A 14,754-nucleotide genomic window follows, 5' to 3' on the forward strand; every position below is an offset into this window, starting at 1 on the left:
GGTCACCAGAGGGAAGGGGCTTGCGAGGTGGGTGAAATGGGTGAAGGGAGTCACTGTGATCGATGGTAACTAGATGCATAGTGGTGCTTGCTCTGAAGTATATACAGATGTCAAATTGTAAGGTTGTACAGCTTAAACTTACAGCATATATACCAATTTTACCTCAAAGGGGGAAAAAACATAAGGGAAAAATCTGTGGCAAAACTGGCTACTCAATTAATGTAGAAAGAACTGCTAAAATGTTGAGTACCACAAAACTCACTACAGTGACATTCATAATACTGAAGTAATTCTAATAGGAATTTTTTTTTCAGTGCTGTGATAGTAACAGATGAGCAGTAACTTCCATAAAAATGTTTCTGATGTATTGATTTATAGCTAATACCAATTGCAACTTTACTTTTTAAAGCCTGTATAGAATAACAAGGAAATATTCATGATGATATGACTGATGATACCGCAAACAGCTGAATTCATTGGCCTCCAATGTGTGTTACTCGTGCAAGTTGATCTTGCTGTCAGTCCCAGTCTGAAATGCACTCCCACACCTTCCCTCCTACTAAGTGAAGAAAACTGCATCTTTGTCCAGTTGATATACCTTTTCATTGTGTAATATTCTCAAGAAAAATCATGCTTTATATTTTATATCCCAACAAAGGCTAACAAAAATGATGCCATCATCGAAAGAAACAAAGTAAGCCTATAATTTCTGTAAATAGCATCACTATAAAAGTTTTACAGCAACATGCTTCAGACTAAAAACAAACATGTCTTGTTCATTTAAACAAATACACTCAGACTTTTCTATTTTTTTTATATTCTATTTCACGAATAAGCACCTTAAAAGGGGGGGGAGGATTACGTTTCATAAATACACTAAGTTGTACCTAATTTGCCAGCAGTTACTAAGATTAAAAGTGCTGAGAAGCTATTAAGCATTATATGCAATGCTATCAAAAGATCAGCCATGAAAGAGCATAGTTTTACCAAAGAACTATGGAATCATAGTTCTTTTTCACCAAAGAAGGATGCAAGGAAATTTACAAAATTTGCAGACACAGACTTCTTCTGAATTGTCAAGATTTTGAACAACCAGATGATCTAGGGCAAGTCTCTCTGAAACTATTGTCACATCTGTGAAATATAAGGTTCCCTTTAAAATCCAAAATTCTGTTATTGTTCTGCAATAAGCTAATTCTGCAATAAGCTACCTGGTGTTAGGACAAATTAAATATAGCGAGCCACTGACATTTGCAAGGCATATGAACTGAGACCTTTAGAAAGCCCTACAGAATATACCGTCCTTCATAGAAGCTGGTAAATTATTTTAAAAAAATTAAGTGACCCCTTTAGTATCTCAGGGATTCTATAAAGACAGTCCAAATTCCTTAATAAAGCTATGAATCCTTCCAATAAGGAAAATAAAGAAACTGTACACTCCAACTCAGAACGCCACGAGTGCAGTGACATCAACCTAAGTCCCCAGAACAGCGAGGGAGGATGGCGTCCACCAGGACACACATGCAAGGACGAGGACACAGCACGCTGAGCGCAGGCGGAGGCCGGGCTGGCGCCGCTCAGCAGAGCACGCTGACCTTCCGGGGGGGCGCAGAGGGCCGAGGGAACTCGGGCGGCGTCTGCGAGGAGGCCCCGCGAGGCAGCGCAGAGCCGGGTACAAGGGGCACTGCAGAAGGAAGCCATTTCCGACTGAAGCTCACAACATCCATCCCCGCGTGCAGCACCTCCACCTCCCAGGACAGAGCTCGCCCAGGCCTCACCCTCAGACACTGCTGGAGCCTCAGCAGGCCTCCTAGCAAGCGCGGTCCAGTGCGGCTGCCGGAAGCCCCGCCGTGCGTCCGGACAGGGACCGTCCGTGAGGGGCGCGAGCTGGCCTCAGGACCCTTCCTGGGGACCTCTGCGCGCTGAAGAAACCGCTTCCCCACAACACGGAGGGTCCCTCCACTGTAACCTCACGCTACACAAAGCAAAATGCTTCCTAAGATTTCCAAATCAAACTTCTCTCATAATAAAAGTGAATTAAATAGTGATATGAATTAAAGTTCATGCTGGTATTTCAGATGAATTTTTAAAGACTAATGATTTTTGAACAAATGACACTTTTGTTCAAACGCTGATGTCTTCCATTACTAGCACTCCCAGGACGAGAGCATCTCTCCCGTATTCAGTAAAGTGTTCTCCTTCACTCGGTGGAGCACTCTTTCTCTAGCCAGATGACTAAGGGCAAGTCTTTAGCTCTACCTTCACGTTGCTGCATGGCCAGCGCATGACGGCGGGCTGCGGGGCAGGCTACCGACTGTGGGAAGTGACGGGCTTACCACAAAGTCCTGAGCGCACAAAATGGGGCCAAAAACAATCCTCGGTGAGCGCAGGCCCACTGGTGGCCCCATCTTATTTATGCATTCAACAATCTAATGAACATCTGTGGATTCACCACCAAAGCTGAGAACAAGAATGTTACATTCCAGATTTTAATTTATCCCAACCTCATATTTCCAGCTGTGAATGATTACTTTCTTAGATTTTTTTCTCATTCTTTCCTTATTTTCAGCATCAGCTCCCAACAGTTGAACCCACCTGATTAAGCCGCTCTGGCTTTAAGCACTTCCTGAGCGGCCCCAGAGGCGGGGGGAAAGGAAGGGCACACTAGGCCTGGGCCGTGCCAAGACAGGAAGGCTGGGGCTTGAGCAGCAGCGGACTTAGGAGCTCTGACTCGGTGGCCTCGGAGCATGTCCGCTTCGAAGCAGAATGTCCGGAGGAATTGAAATTATGTCTGATCACTCAGGCATCAACAATATTATGAATGCTAAAGCTGTAAAAGTTCATGGCCTACTGGACAAGTAAAAGAGCTCTGCGTGTATAATGAGATCTTCTTTACTCTGATGAGGAGCCCACAGCTTCCCTGAGATGCAGAGAAGATGCCCCATCACGGATGGGGTCATTGGGACCCTCCTCCAGGTTCAGATGGAGCAGCCCTGCTTTTTTCTTTGGTTTTATAAGGCTATCTTCTATGTACTTTTTTTTTTTTTTCTGTTTAAGCAAAAGAGAAAACTCAAAAATTCACTGAAGCTTTGAAATACATTCAGAAACCATTATTACAAGTACTAATAACAAGATAATAAACACTGGGGTAATTATTTTGTTAAAATTTTTCCTCATCTTCAAAATCTGGTAATCATATAAGTAATATATTTTTTAAAAAACCAAACCATATATTTTTAAAAACTTGATATCCAGCAATAAGTCTGCCACTTCCCATTTGCTGATAATATATGGCATATCCATATTAATTAATTATAAATATGAAATGAGACAAAGACATTTTGAATGCTGTGAGAATGGAAAAGAAAATTATCAGTTGTAATTAACACACAAAATATTGGGGTTTAATTTCAATAAAAACTTTCATATGTATGTTCTGCTGAACCTGCTGTTTCCCATAATCATTTGCTTAATCAGGTAAGCATGGAAAAGGGGGTACAGATATTATTTAGACATTAGCAACTGAAAGCTGCTTTAATACATTTTCACCTAAAAACGAGAATTTTTTAAAAATGCTATGCATACAGATTATGATTTTTTATACTTGTACAACTATAAATTCATGCTCACTTCACCATAAGCCCTGAGAACTGAGACCAGGTGTCATCAGAGATGAGGTGGAAGGCACAGTGACTCAGAAGAATGCACCTGAGCTTGTTACGCTAAGAGGCAGGACCATCTATAGGGACATAAAACTCTGTTAGTCTGTAATACCCTTTTCATAGTGTGACTATATTAGACCAACAAAGAAAAAGTCCACCTTAAGAAAGAAAAATTTCAATGAAGACTTTAGTATCTTACATCCATCCACAGTCACTGAGTGTCAATCACCCTCTGAAAAACTAACAAAGAAAGTCACCAACCATGCCCTCAAGAAATTATCTAGTGTGGAAATAGGGCATGTACCACCTATTTTAAGAGCAAAACAATGTAGAATGAATTAAGTAGTACACTGACCTCGGTGGGAAGATGTGATTATAGAGAATGAAAATGTAGGGGAGGATTTACAGAGACAAAATCTGTACCTTGTTTGAAAGGACAATCCATGCTGATCCATACAGAAGACACGGAGCCACGGCTTCCAGCACCATGGTGGGTGGGAACAGCACATGCAGTATGCTCACATTGGTCACGCTACCTTGACCCAACTCCTCTATCACACTTACCATACCATACTAGGTCTAGGAAGGCATCCATAAAGCAAGAAAGAACTGGAATTATATTAGAACTCAACGGAACTGACTCTCTGAAAAGCAGATCTCTATATTGAGACCATATGCTAGAAACAGCTCAAAATAAAATTGGGTTGACTCCTATAAAAGTACTAATATTTGACAGTTTTCAACCTAAGTGTTAACATATATGATTCGATCTTAGGAGGTGCTAACATATTAGTAAGCATCAAACAAAATCATGATTCTTCTGAAAGGGAATAAAGGATTGGCTGAAATGAAAACCAGTGCTTCGGAAGAACACTAAGATTACTACGGGACCAATATGTCTCATAGGGCACATCACTGTTTGTTTTCTCCTGTCAACACTAAGGATGGGAGAGCCGGAATACCAGTGGAGATGCCCTTTGTTTTAAGCTCACAACTGATTATACAAGTAACCCCAGGACCAAGAAATGGGGGGAAAGATCTTAGAGAGTAACCTATGTGAACCCTTGATTTTTCCTATGGGAGCTCCAGAGTGTAATGAAATGTAAACATCTTGTTTCTCATCTGTTAAAATGGTCGATCAAATTTGCTTTGATCCAACTTTATAAAAATTACTTCAGAAAGATTATAAGTTTCCTGAAAATTCCACAGGAAAAATTTTAATCTTGGACTTTTATAAGCAGCTACCGAGGCATCATGAATATAAAGAACCTCTCACAAAAAGTCAGTACTGTATAATGAAACTGTATAAAAGTTGGTAATTAAGCATAATTGAAGGCTGCAGTGAACATATAGGCCTTTGTTCTTTTTAATTCTGGCACTGACTGGGAATTAAAGATAAGAGCTTAAGGCATATTTTAGTCAGAGTCCAGATGTATAAGCCCCAATGTTCTAAAAGTAATTTAAGTGAAATAAAAGAAGAGAATAGCCAAAAATATTCTAGATGCCTGCCAGGGAAAAACACCTATATTCTGAACATTTAACATATTTGATCGTATTTGGAATCACTTATTCATTGACCTTAAAAAAGGTTAAAACAGAAGATATTCTTATATCCAAGATCTGACTGAATTACTAAACTAAAGCATAGCAAAAAACTAAAGCACAGCAGTACAAAAGCAATTCAAACATTCACACTAAAAAAGGTATAGACAGTTCACATCCCCACAGGATTCAGTTGTTGTATTTCTATATGGGAGTAAGAGGAGGCCACAGAATAAAGCAGATGTCATGGTACTAACCCATACATCTCTGGTCCAATAACTCACTGAACTAGCACTAGATGACATAGTTATAACGTATGCAGTACTATTATAGTCTTCTGGGTTTCTTTTTTTGGAAGCCAGAAGTGGGGGGATAGAAGAATTCCTAACCACACACATATCTACCCTTTATTCACCAATGTTCCATAGAAATGTGGTGAAAAACAAGGTCAATCAGAGATGGAATGAATGAAAAGGGACTCGTAAAGGACAGGGGCCTCAGGCTGAGACTGGAAACAGAAAATATCTGTACTGGGAAGCAGGAGATGGGATGCTCTAGGAGTGCACACAGCGGGGGCTGGGGGAGAACCAAAGTATCAAGAAAGGAAGAAAATGGGTTATGGAGTTGAGAAAAGAACGTGTCTAACAAAATCAAATAGACAATTAAAAGCTGATTTGCAGGGTGGCTCTGCAGCATGATTCAGGTGAAGGACACTGGAGCTGGAACGAGGGAAGGGTCCCGGCAGCAAGCCAGGGACAGGAGACGGCGCTCAGCAGTACCTGTTGCTATGACGATGCTAACCCACCCGCCCACACGCTCTCCCTGGGGCCTGAACTCCACACTGACGGATGCATAATTCCGAGAGCTCTAACTTCACCTGCTTCCTCTTACGGACAGAGTCAAAGGTAACTGCCCCTTGACTCCAGGTTCTTTTCAGCCTGATTCCAACCCAGTTTCCCAGGCTCATCCTAACTCTTCCCATAATCCTTGAGTATTATATGATTTTTATTTTTAGAAGAGATTGGTGTCCATAATGTGTAGAAAGAAAGGGAAGAGCTACACAACGATGCAAAGGAAAGTTTTAGGAGAGGAAACAATCTTGCATAAGGGTTATTACGAGAGTTGTTGATAAAGGCATCTCATTTATTCACCGGCTTATTCTTGCAGTAAACATTTACTACTACAGTTACTACTGGGTTCCAAAATTCAGATGGTATTGGTGTTTAAAGATGATACAGCCTCTGCCATCATGCCCCTCAGATTTGGGGCTGATGGGCTGCGGATCAGGACAGAGAGCTAAAATACACATAAAGGCAAAAAAGAATTCTACTAGGTATAAGGCTCTGATGGAAAGACAGGTGGGTACTATTCCAGAGAATATCTGGGAGAGGTGTTATTCTAGGATGGATGGTCTGGAAAGACCTTTTTGCAGGGCTACATTTTAAATGTAATCTGGGGTTAGGGCCTCCCCAGCAGAACACAGTCAGGGGCCCTCTGTGAGGTGTGCTCAAGCCTGGCCTGTTCACTTTCCATGTGCCTGGAGTGACCTTGGGCGTAGGGTTGTGGGGGAGTGGTATACGGTGAAGAACTAAAGATCCACAGACTATGCATTGTTTAGGAAATGGTCACCAGTCAGAGCGTAATACTCATGTTTTTTAAATGCCCAAGAATTAAACGCAGAGATGAATGCTCAACATGCTGGCTTAAAATTAAAAAATAAAGTTTAGAAAGAGTAGAAAACAATCTTACATTTCCGTAACAAATATATATATATCATTAACACTTAAAAATCTTCTGCTACCAATGTGAGAATTTCCTTTAAAGTAGTAAATATGGTATTTGATCAACATAACCATGATGCACCAAGAGCAGCACTCATTTCTGACCGAGCTAGAGAGGATGTCTGATATGAAAGGCAAGCAATTCCCACTTCTTTCCCTGCGGAGTACATACTAACTATGTCTGCTCAGCAAACTTGAGCAGCAAGCAGTCTTCAAAATAAATAATCTTGAGAAACAAGGAGCACCATTAGAAGTAGTATAAGGAAGTGCAATAAGTTTTCACAACATAGGGCAAGGACAATTTTTACGAAGTCCCATAATAGGACTTCACGCTACTAAACACATTGCCCCAAAACCAAACAGCTAAAGGCGTATGTGCTCACAAATACTGACCCCACTTTACAAAAACTCCCAATGCAAAACTTCCCTTGAATTATGGAAGCACTGATTTATGGGAGGTGGTTACAACATACTGCTTACATAAAATGGCATCTGCCCTAAGGGAAAAAAATTATGAGACACGAAGTAACAGTAGTAAATAAAATGCGTACCATGAAGCCCACTGTCTAGAGGTGGACTATAATTCTGGCACTGAGCTTCCCAGCAGTAAACATAAAGAGGAAAACTCAATTATCTATGGGATTTGCTGGTACTTAAGACCAAAATGACAAGTTGTTTCAGAAAGGCACAACCTTTCCTGGAACCAAGACCAGAAATAAACTGGCCCTGAGTCTCACAAGGAAGATCAGACATATTTTCATGAGCAGCAACCTGAGAACTAACTTAATAATAAAAATAGGAGTTTATAAGGTTTTATAAGGTTCTTAAAACATCTTTAAATGTAAGTCATTACCACAAAAACTAAGACGTCCGTTTTATCGGAGGAAGAAAACAAAAGCAAGGCAGGGAAGGAGAGGGGCTCTCTAGCCACGCTGCTACCTAAAGGCTACCAGTGACAACAGGTCAGGAAGGGAACAGAAGGAACACGCATGCAGGCCTGTCAACAATAGGACAGAGGTGCGGAATCCAGACCCTCCACGGAGCTTCTGAATCCTCAGCCGAAGGAGGAGCAGGGCCGCCACAGCTTCGTGGACACTGTGGAGCCTGACAAAAAGGCACGAGCCTGAGAATAGCGATTTCCATCCCCTTGGGGATGAGCCATGAGAATTATCTCTAACTAGGTCCAAATACCTCCCCAAAAAGTAAGTTGGAAACTTCAAACAACTATGAGGATCTGAGAACCCGACCTTCTAGACCACTGATGCCTTTGTTAACTTCCACCAGGAAAATTCATCAAGTCAAAGTTAGAAAATACCCATTTCAGTAAGAAACCATTTGGCATGAAGCAATCATAGAACATCTAAATTACCCATTTAATTGAGAAATACTTCCCAGACACTGACAAGATATCTTTCGTGGAAAATACATACTTATCTCTGTATGTACCTTAATAAACTGTCAGTTTAAGTCAGTAAAATATAAAAGGAAATTTTCTAAAAATAATAAATAACCTTGGGTTTAGATGAACTGATGTGACTTCTATCTATCTTTCCACATAGAAGTGATTACTTATCAGGGCTATATGTCTGTTCAATCCTACTTGTGCACAATAAAACCATGGTAAATGATCACAGGATACTAATTCTACACTGGATACTGTCTGCAGACGGAGAAATGGGAAAAGACAGAAGAAGGAGAGTTCTAAGCTCATGCAATACTAGAACATCAAAATATGACAACCTCCCACTCATTAAAGTAAGCGAGCCGAGATGGAAAGAAGACATGTTTTCCTCCATCTGGGCTCAAGAGAGTTATATCTGGTATAAATATATATTTTTTAAAGCAGAGAAGAGCCCCTAAACACTTTATTTTTCCTAAATAAAGAAAGAAAGAAAAAAATCTGCCAGCCACTAGAGTAAGACAAGAAATGAGAGGGAGACCAATACACAGTGGGTGAATAACGGTGAGAGCGAGCCTGAGGCCAGCAGACAGAAATGACCTGAGAGGTTTTACAAAAACACTCCACAGAGATCACATGATGCTCATAAACATAGAGTAAAAGATCTCGATGCATCCATGAGAATACACTACCCATTTCAGTGGTAGAACAGAAAACAGTGTTTCCCCTACAGAAATTCACAAGGAATAAACACTGAGGAAGATGATGATCCTTTTTGTTTTGTTTTGTTTTTTAAGTAGGCTCCATTCCAGTGCCCAGAGTGGAGCCCAACCTGGGGCTTGAACTCAGGACCCTGAGATAAAGACCTGAGCTGAGAACGAGAGTCAGAGTCTTAACCCACTGACAACTTAGCCAAAGGAACTTAATTTCTTTCAAATGGACAATCAAGTGACAATAACAGGAGTTAATCTCATACTCCTCTGGTAGGGAAAAATTTGAAACTGTTTAAATAAATGTCATTCAGAGTTTTTATAAAACGTATTATTCTCTCATTTAAAAGTACCCTAAGTTTTGGGGGCACCTGGATGGCTCAGTAGATTAAGCTGCTGCCTTCAGCTCAGGTCAAGATCCCAGGGTCCTGGGATCAAGCCTGGCATCTGGCTTCCTGCTCAGCTCAGCAGGGAGTCTTTCCCCTCTCCCTCTGCTCCTCCCCCCTGCTCATGCTCTCTCTGGCTCACTCTCTCTCAGATAAATAAAATCCTCAATAAATAAATAAAAGTAACCTAAGTTTCTAATAACCCAAACTACTGCACACGCACATCTATACGCTTTCTCTAGGAATGTCTGGGTTTGGGATACTTTCATGTTTCAAGGAAAAGGGTGATGTTTCCATCTAAACTGAAAAGAACAGTGATGCTTTCATACCTAACATATAAACACTTCTGAGAAAAGAGAGAAAGGAAAGGAGACAAGGATGACCCCAAAGTCCTACAGGATGCCCTGTGTGGTCCCAGAGGCTCAGAGCAAAGGAGAAGCAGGTATGAGAGCTGCCAGGACTTCTACTCACAGTTAGTCCTGGTGACACCTGGACATTAGAAACACGTGGGGGGAAAGACTTGACTTATCAGTAAGACCAAAAGTGCCATGAAAAGGGAGATGGCTAACCATAAGTCCCAAGCATCTAGTAAAAGGGGATACAGCCAGCATCAATTAAAACCTGAAGGAGGCCTGGGGAAAACCCTCTCAACCTGAACAAAAGCACTGATCAGCCCGCCCCCAGGGCCTAAACACCCCATGTGGACAACAATGCCCTGTCTGAGCCTTATAACCTGAGTAGATGCCTCCAAAATTGCTTCACTGAAGAAATACTTTCATTCATTAATAACTTGAAAAAACAGGTACATTTTGGTGGATCATGGAATTATTTAGCTCTTAGACTCTCTGATGTATGGATCCAATTTAAAATCTCCACTGGTATATGTGGTTGGGGGCAGAAGAGCCTTCCTGAGAGGCTGTCAGGGCAGCTAACTTCCACTGGCGCCTGGACACCACAAACTCAGATGCCCAGGGAGCCCCTTCCCCTCCTCCTATTTACAGTCGCTCAAAGCCCAGCTGACTTTGAAGCACTAAACCAGGCATGCCATCCCTTTCGATTATAACACGCGCCTGGCTTCCACATGAGATAAACTTATTATGGCTGTTTCAGTTGTAGTAATTGTGCATAGGCTCATTTTCTAGATTACTATTAGCGAACCCAAAGAGTCATAAAGATACTTTGGCTTACTATATTACAAACAGAATTACTTACCTAAAATAGGAAATACTTTAGAATGAACTTGCAAATTAATTGGAGTTTATTATTTTGGAACGTAAACCGAATGTGCCTATATTTAGTTCTTTATATTTAAGTGTACAAGACTTCAGAAATACAGTGGTGTGTTTACTACCTTAAAATAAGTTCATGCAAATTTAGGGACAAAAAGAAAAACTTGTTCTTACACAAGCCATCACTTCAGGTGTTCATGAAGTCAAAACATATATATTTGAAATTATCTAGCTTTCTGTTGCTAATGACAGTCATGCTGACAAAATTTACTGGTTCATCAAACTATAGTGCAAGTACATGAATTTACTTGTAATAAATTATCATTTTTGCATTTATCACTCAAAGCACAAGGCCTAAATACTTGCAAACAAAATGCATTATTAATTAAATTGTCACAGCCTATTTGGCTAACTTCTATTACTATTTGCTATAATATGCAATGCATAAGGGGAGAATCAAATTTAAAACATAAAAAAGTAAGCTGATTATTTTGCCCTGGAAAAATTAAAATATAGCAAGCTTGCAAAATTATAGCCAAGGCATTAATGTTTTAAATAGGTACGAAAAAAATGTTTAACTTAATTTAGAGAACAGTTATGCCCAAAGTGATGGTTCAACATGCTGATAAAGAGTTTCTTTGTTTCCTAAAATCATTAAAAGGCATCAATTCCCTTTCCAAGGCAGGGAGGAAGGTGGAATGGGAGCCCTTTGGCACTAACTATGCTAGACTTTGCTACTTGAATGCGACTCTCCCCAGCTCCATGGGTCTACTGGGAAAGGATGCTGCCACGGGGTCCAGACCTTCTGAGTATTTCTGTGCAGTGAGACAAGTGTCCTAAACGAGAAGTGTTCTGAAACCCAGAGGTCTTAATAAAGGCAACAATTCAATGGAAGATGTCCAGCTGAGAGGAACTTAACAGCCTGGACTACGAGGGAGTCAGGACCCAGGAGACAGGGTGTGCCTTCCCACTTGAAGTTCCTTTCCCAATTTTAGAACCAAAACCGTGTCAATGCCGGAGAAAAAGCTTACCACGCCTCAAAGGGAAGAAAGACATGCGATCTTTCTCTTGCCTCTGTGTAGCCTCCCTGAAGGTGTTGGGGGCTGAAATGAACGGAAACAAGCAAGTGTTCCTGGAGTATACAGAAAAGGTAATGGAAACCAAACAGTACATCTGGGATCTTCAATCTCCTATCATAATATACAGGAGGTGCCCACTGTATTTAAGTGCTTGGAGGATAAAAATATGTATATGGTGATGAAGTTTTCGTTAGTATAAAGTGATATGAACACTTATTTAACCTTTATGAATTTCTAAATAAAAAGTAAAATGACACATCTGAGTTACAGTAGGGAGATATTTTCTTTTTACTAATCATCTGATCTAGACTGTTTTCATTCAAAATTCATTTGGGGAACAAAATCCCTAAGTAACTGTATGTAGAGATTCTCAGTGTGAGATAATCAGTAGAAGGAAGGACAATGGGATTAGAGTCTGAAAAATAACAATTCTAACATTCATTAATTATAAGACACTGAATAAATTATTGCATATCCCTGAATCTCAACCCTCAGATCTAAAAACCTGGAATAATAATGCACTGCTAATAACATCACAGAGTGATTAATCGAGATAATGCATGTAAAAGCAACAGAGTACATACAAATGTTTTGTTTCCACTCCCTTATACACCCATGAAACATAACTGCAACAAGTCCCAAACCATAATGTAAGTAATATAGAATTTGTTGAATTTCAAGAATTATGCGTTCAGGATATGCTCAACACATACAGTTTGGCTCAAATTAAATATAATGCCACAAAGAGAAGTACCAGAAATCAAAAGATAAAGAGGAGGCACACGTAACCCTCAATATTTTGACACAGTAGTCATGCCCAAACTAAAACACTAAAGAAAACAATATGCCTTCAATACAAGTCAAGTCAAATTGCTTGTAAACACAGAAAATATTGGTAAGAGCATTTTAAATTTTTTAAAAAGGCAATTAAACATTTACAAATAAGGAAGAGGTCCTAGGAGGTCCTAGGCTGCAGAATCGTAGAACAAACTGCATCATTACTGACATCTTAAAAAAGTATTAAAAACCAAAAGTTTCTGGGAGTGTCTAGAGAGTTTCAGATACCATCACAGAGGATTGGGAGGAAATATACTATATCTTTGAAGGAAGGATAGAGGAATTTTCACTAGCTCTGAGTGAGCTATACATCTTAGAGATTCAAAAATTTTAGAAGTAGCCATACTCACTTGACAGCTGACATTGCTATATTTCTGCTCACCTAATATAATTAAGTCTATGTGATGAAGCTAATTATGATACAGTAGCAGGAAAAAAGAAAGCCTGGCAGTTGATGACATAATAATTATAGTGTTATTTTCCATGACATGGCAACTAGAGTATTATTTTGGGGATGACACAAGATGTATTTCTTTTTTAGTATCAGTAATGTTTAATTCTACAGTAAGAATTCGAAAATACTATTTTAAAACCTCAAAATAAAAATGCAGGAAAAAATAGATAAAGTTTACTTTTATATAATTATTTTAGTTCATTCAAACACATGTGCAGAGGTCAATCCCCTCCTAAATAAACTTTTCTACTGTTTCAGGGTTATTCCACAATTTCACAAATTCAAAGTCCCTCAAATCTTTTCAAGTACTTTTAGATCCAAATTTCTAAAATTAAAATGACATTAAATTTTTGTGGGAGAATGGTATGAAATATCACATTCAACAACAGAGTACCACAAATGCAAAACATGATGAACTGACTTGATAAAAATTCTAGAAGTCACATCATTAAACAAAGCCTAAAATGCAAATATAAACGTATTTGTTAATTTTTTTTTAAATGAGCAAAAATTACCTTTCTTTTGGGGTGCCAACTCCATGTTTGCCTAGTAGATGCGTATTTAAGTGCTTCTTCATTACAAAAGCAACCCTAAAGAAAGGAATAACAGTAATTAAAGAACTAAAACATGACTCTCTGCTAAAAATATGTCCACAAAGTACTTAAAACAGGCAATTATATACAGATGTAATATGAAAATGCACATTAGAGCAGCATTCCTGGTAAACAAGAAGCTTGCCTGCAGATCAAACGTACTGTGATACCTGAAAACCGGAAGAAATAACTGTATTTAAACTAACTGGTTCATTTTCTTACTCGAGTGTGCGAACAGGAGCAGAAATGGTGACTGTACCTCAGTCATTGCCTTCCCTGTCTTAAGAGAGACAAAGCGATGCCTCGACATAATCTTCACTGCCCCCTAGTTGATCCCATACTTCAATCAGGGAAGGAGTTTGAGAAAATGTCATTTTATGAAATATTTAAGGAACTATAAAAGAGAAAATAAATAGCCTCCATGAAGCTTCCTTGAAAACATGGTAATACTTTGAAAAGGGGTTTTTAAAAATGATATGTTTACTGTGTCTGTGGCACATGAAAAAAAATGTACTTAAGTGCCAAGAAGATATCAATAACTAAAACAAACAAAAAGTATTACCTGACACGCTATCTTATTTTATACACAAATCAGCTTACTTAATTCAATTTTGAGGACATAAATATGAAATGGACAGGAATCAGCAGCCAGTCCATGGAACACCAGTCTCCTTCTGACCACAGTACAACATCAATTTAATTACATAGTATGATTATTTAAACAATTTAGGTCTCATTCAGAAGCATCAGACTAAAGTGGTTCTCTTGATAAGAGAAAAAAAAATTAATGTTATAACTTTCAGTGTAAAAGGGCTTGCAAACATTTTTGTTAATTATGTATTACAGCTGTCCTTCATAAAGTTAATTACCAATAGCTGAAAGGCAACAGAATCTATTTGCATATGTACATGAAAGGCATGACATATGCAAAAATATGATTTTAATTAGCATTCTATGATATGAAGGGCTACAAATCAAATTGGCATGTTATAAGATTCTTAACATTAAACACTGAATTCATCTGGACATGTTTGCACAAACGGGCAACGTAAGGCTGTAAAGTATTATGGCCTTATGGAAGA

At 39.3% G+C, this 14,754-nt stretch overlaps 1 protein-coding gene across 1 annotated transcript in view; it reads right to left on the reverse strand.

Annotated features, from left to right (window-relative positions):
* The window catches only part of ZNF407 (zinc finger protein 407), a 433,444-nt gene that overhangs the window by 261,872 nt on the left and 156,818 nt on the right, over positions 1 to 14,754 (reverse strand). Inside the window, exon 4 of the mRNA XM_034996028.1 lies at positions 13,595 to 13,669. Coding sequence (XP_034851919.1) covers positions 13,595 to 13,669 — 75 coding nt within the window. The remainder of the gene's footprint in view (positions 1 to 13,594; positions 13,670 to 14,754) is intronic.

This window comes from Mirounga leonina, unplaced genomic scaffold (genome assembly GCF_011800145.1).
Source record: "Mirounga leonina isolate KUSES-001 unplaced genomic scaffold, KU_Mleo_1.0 Mir_93, whole genome shotgun sequence".
NCBI classification, from domain to species: Eukaryota; Metazoa; Chordata; class Mammalia; order Carnivora; family Phocidae; genus Mirounga; species Mirounga leonina.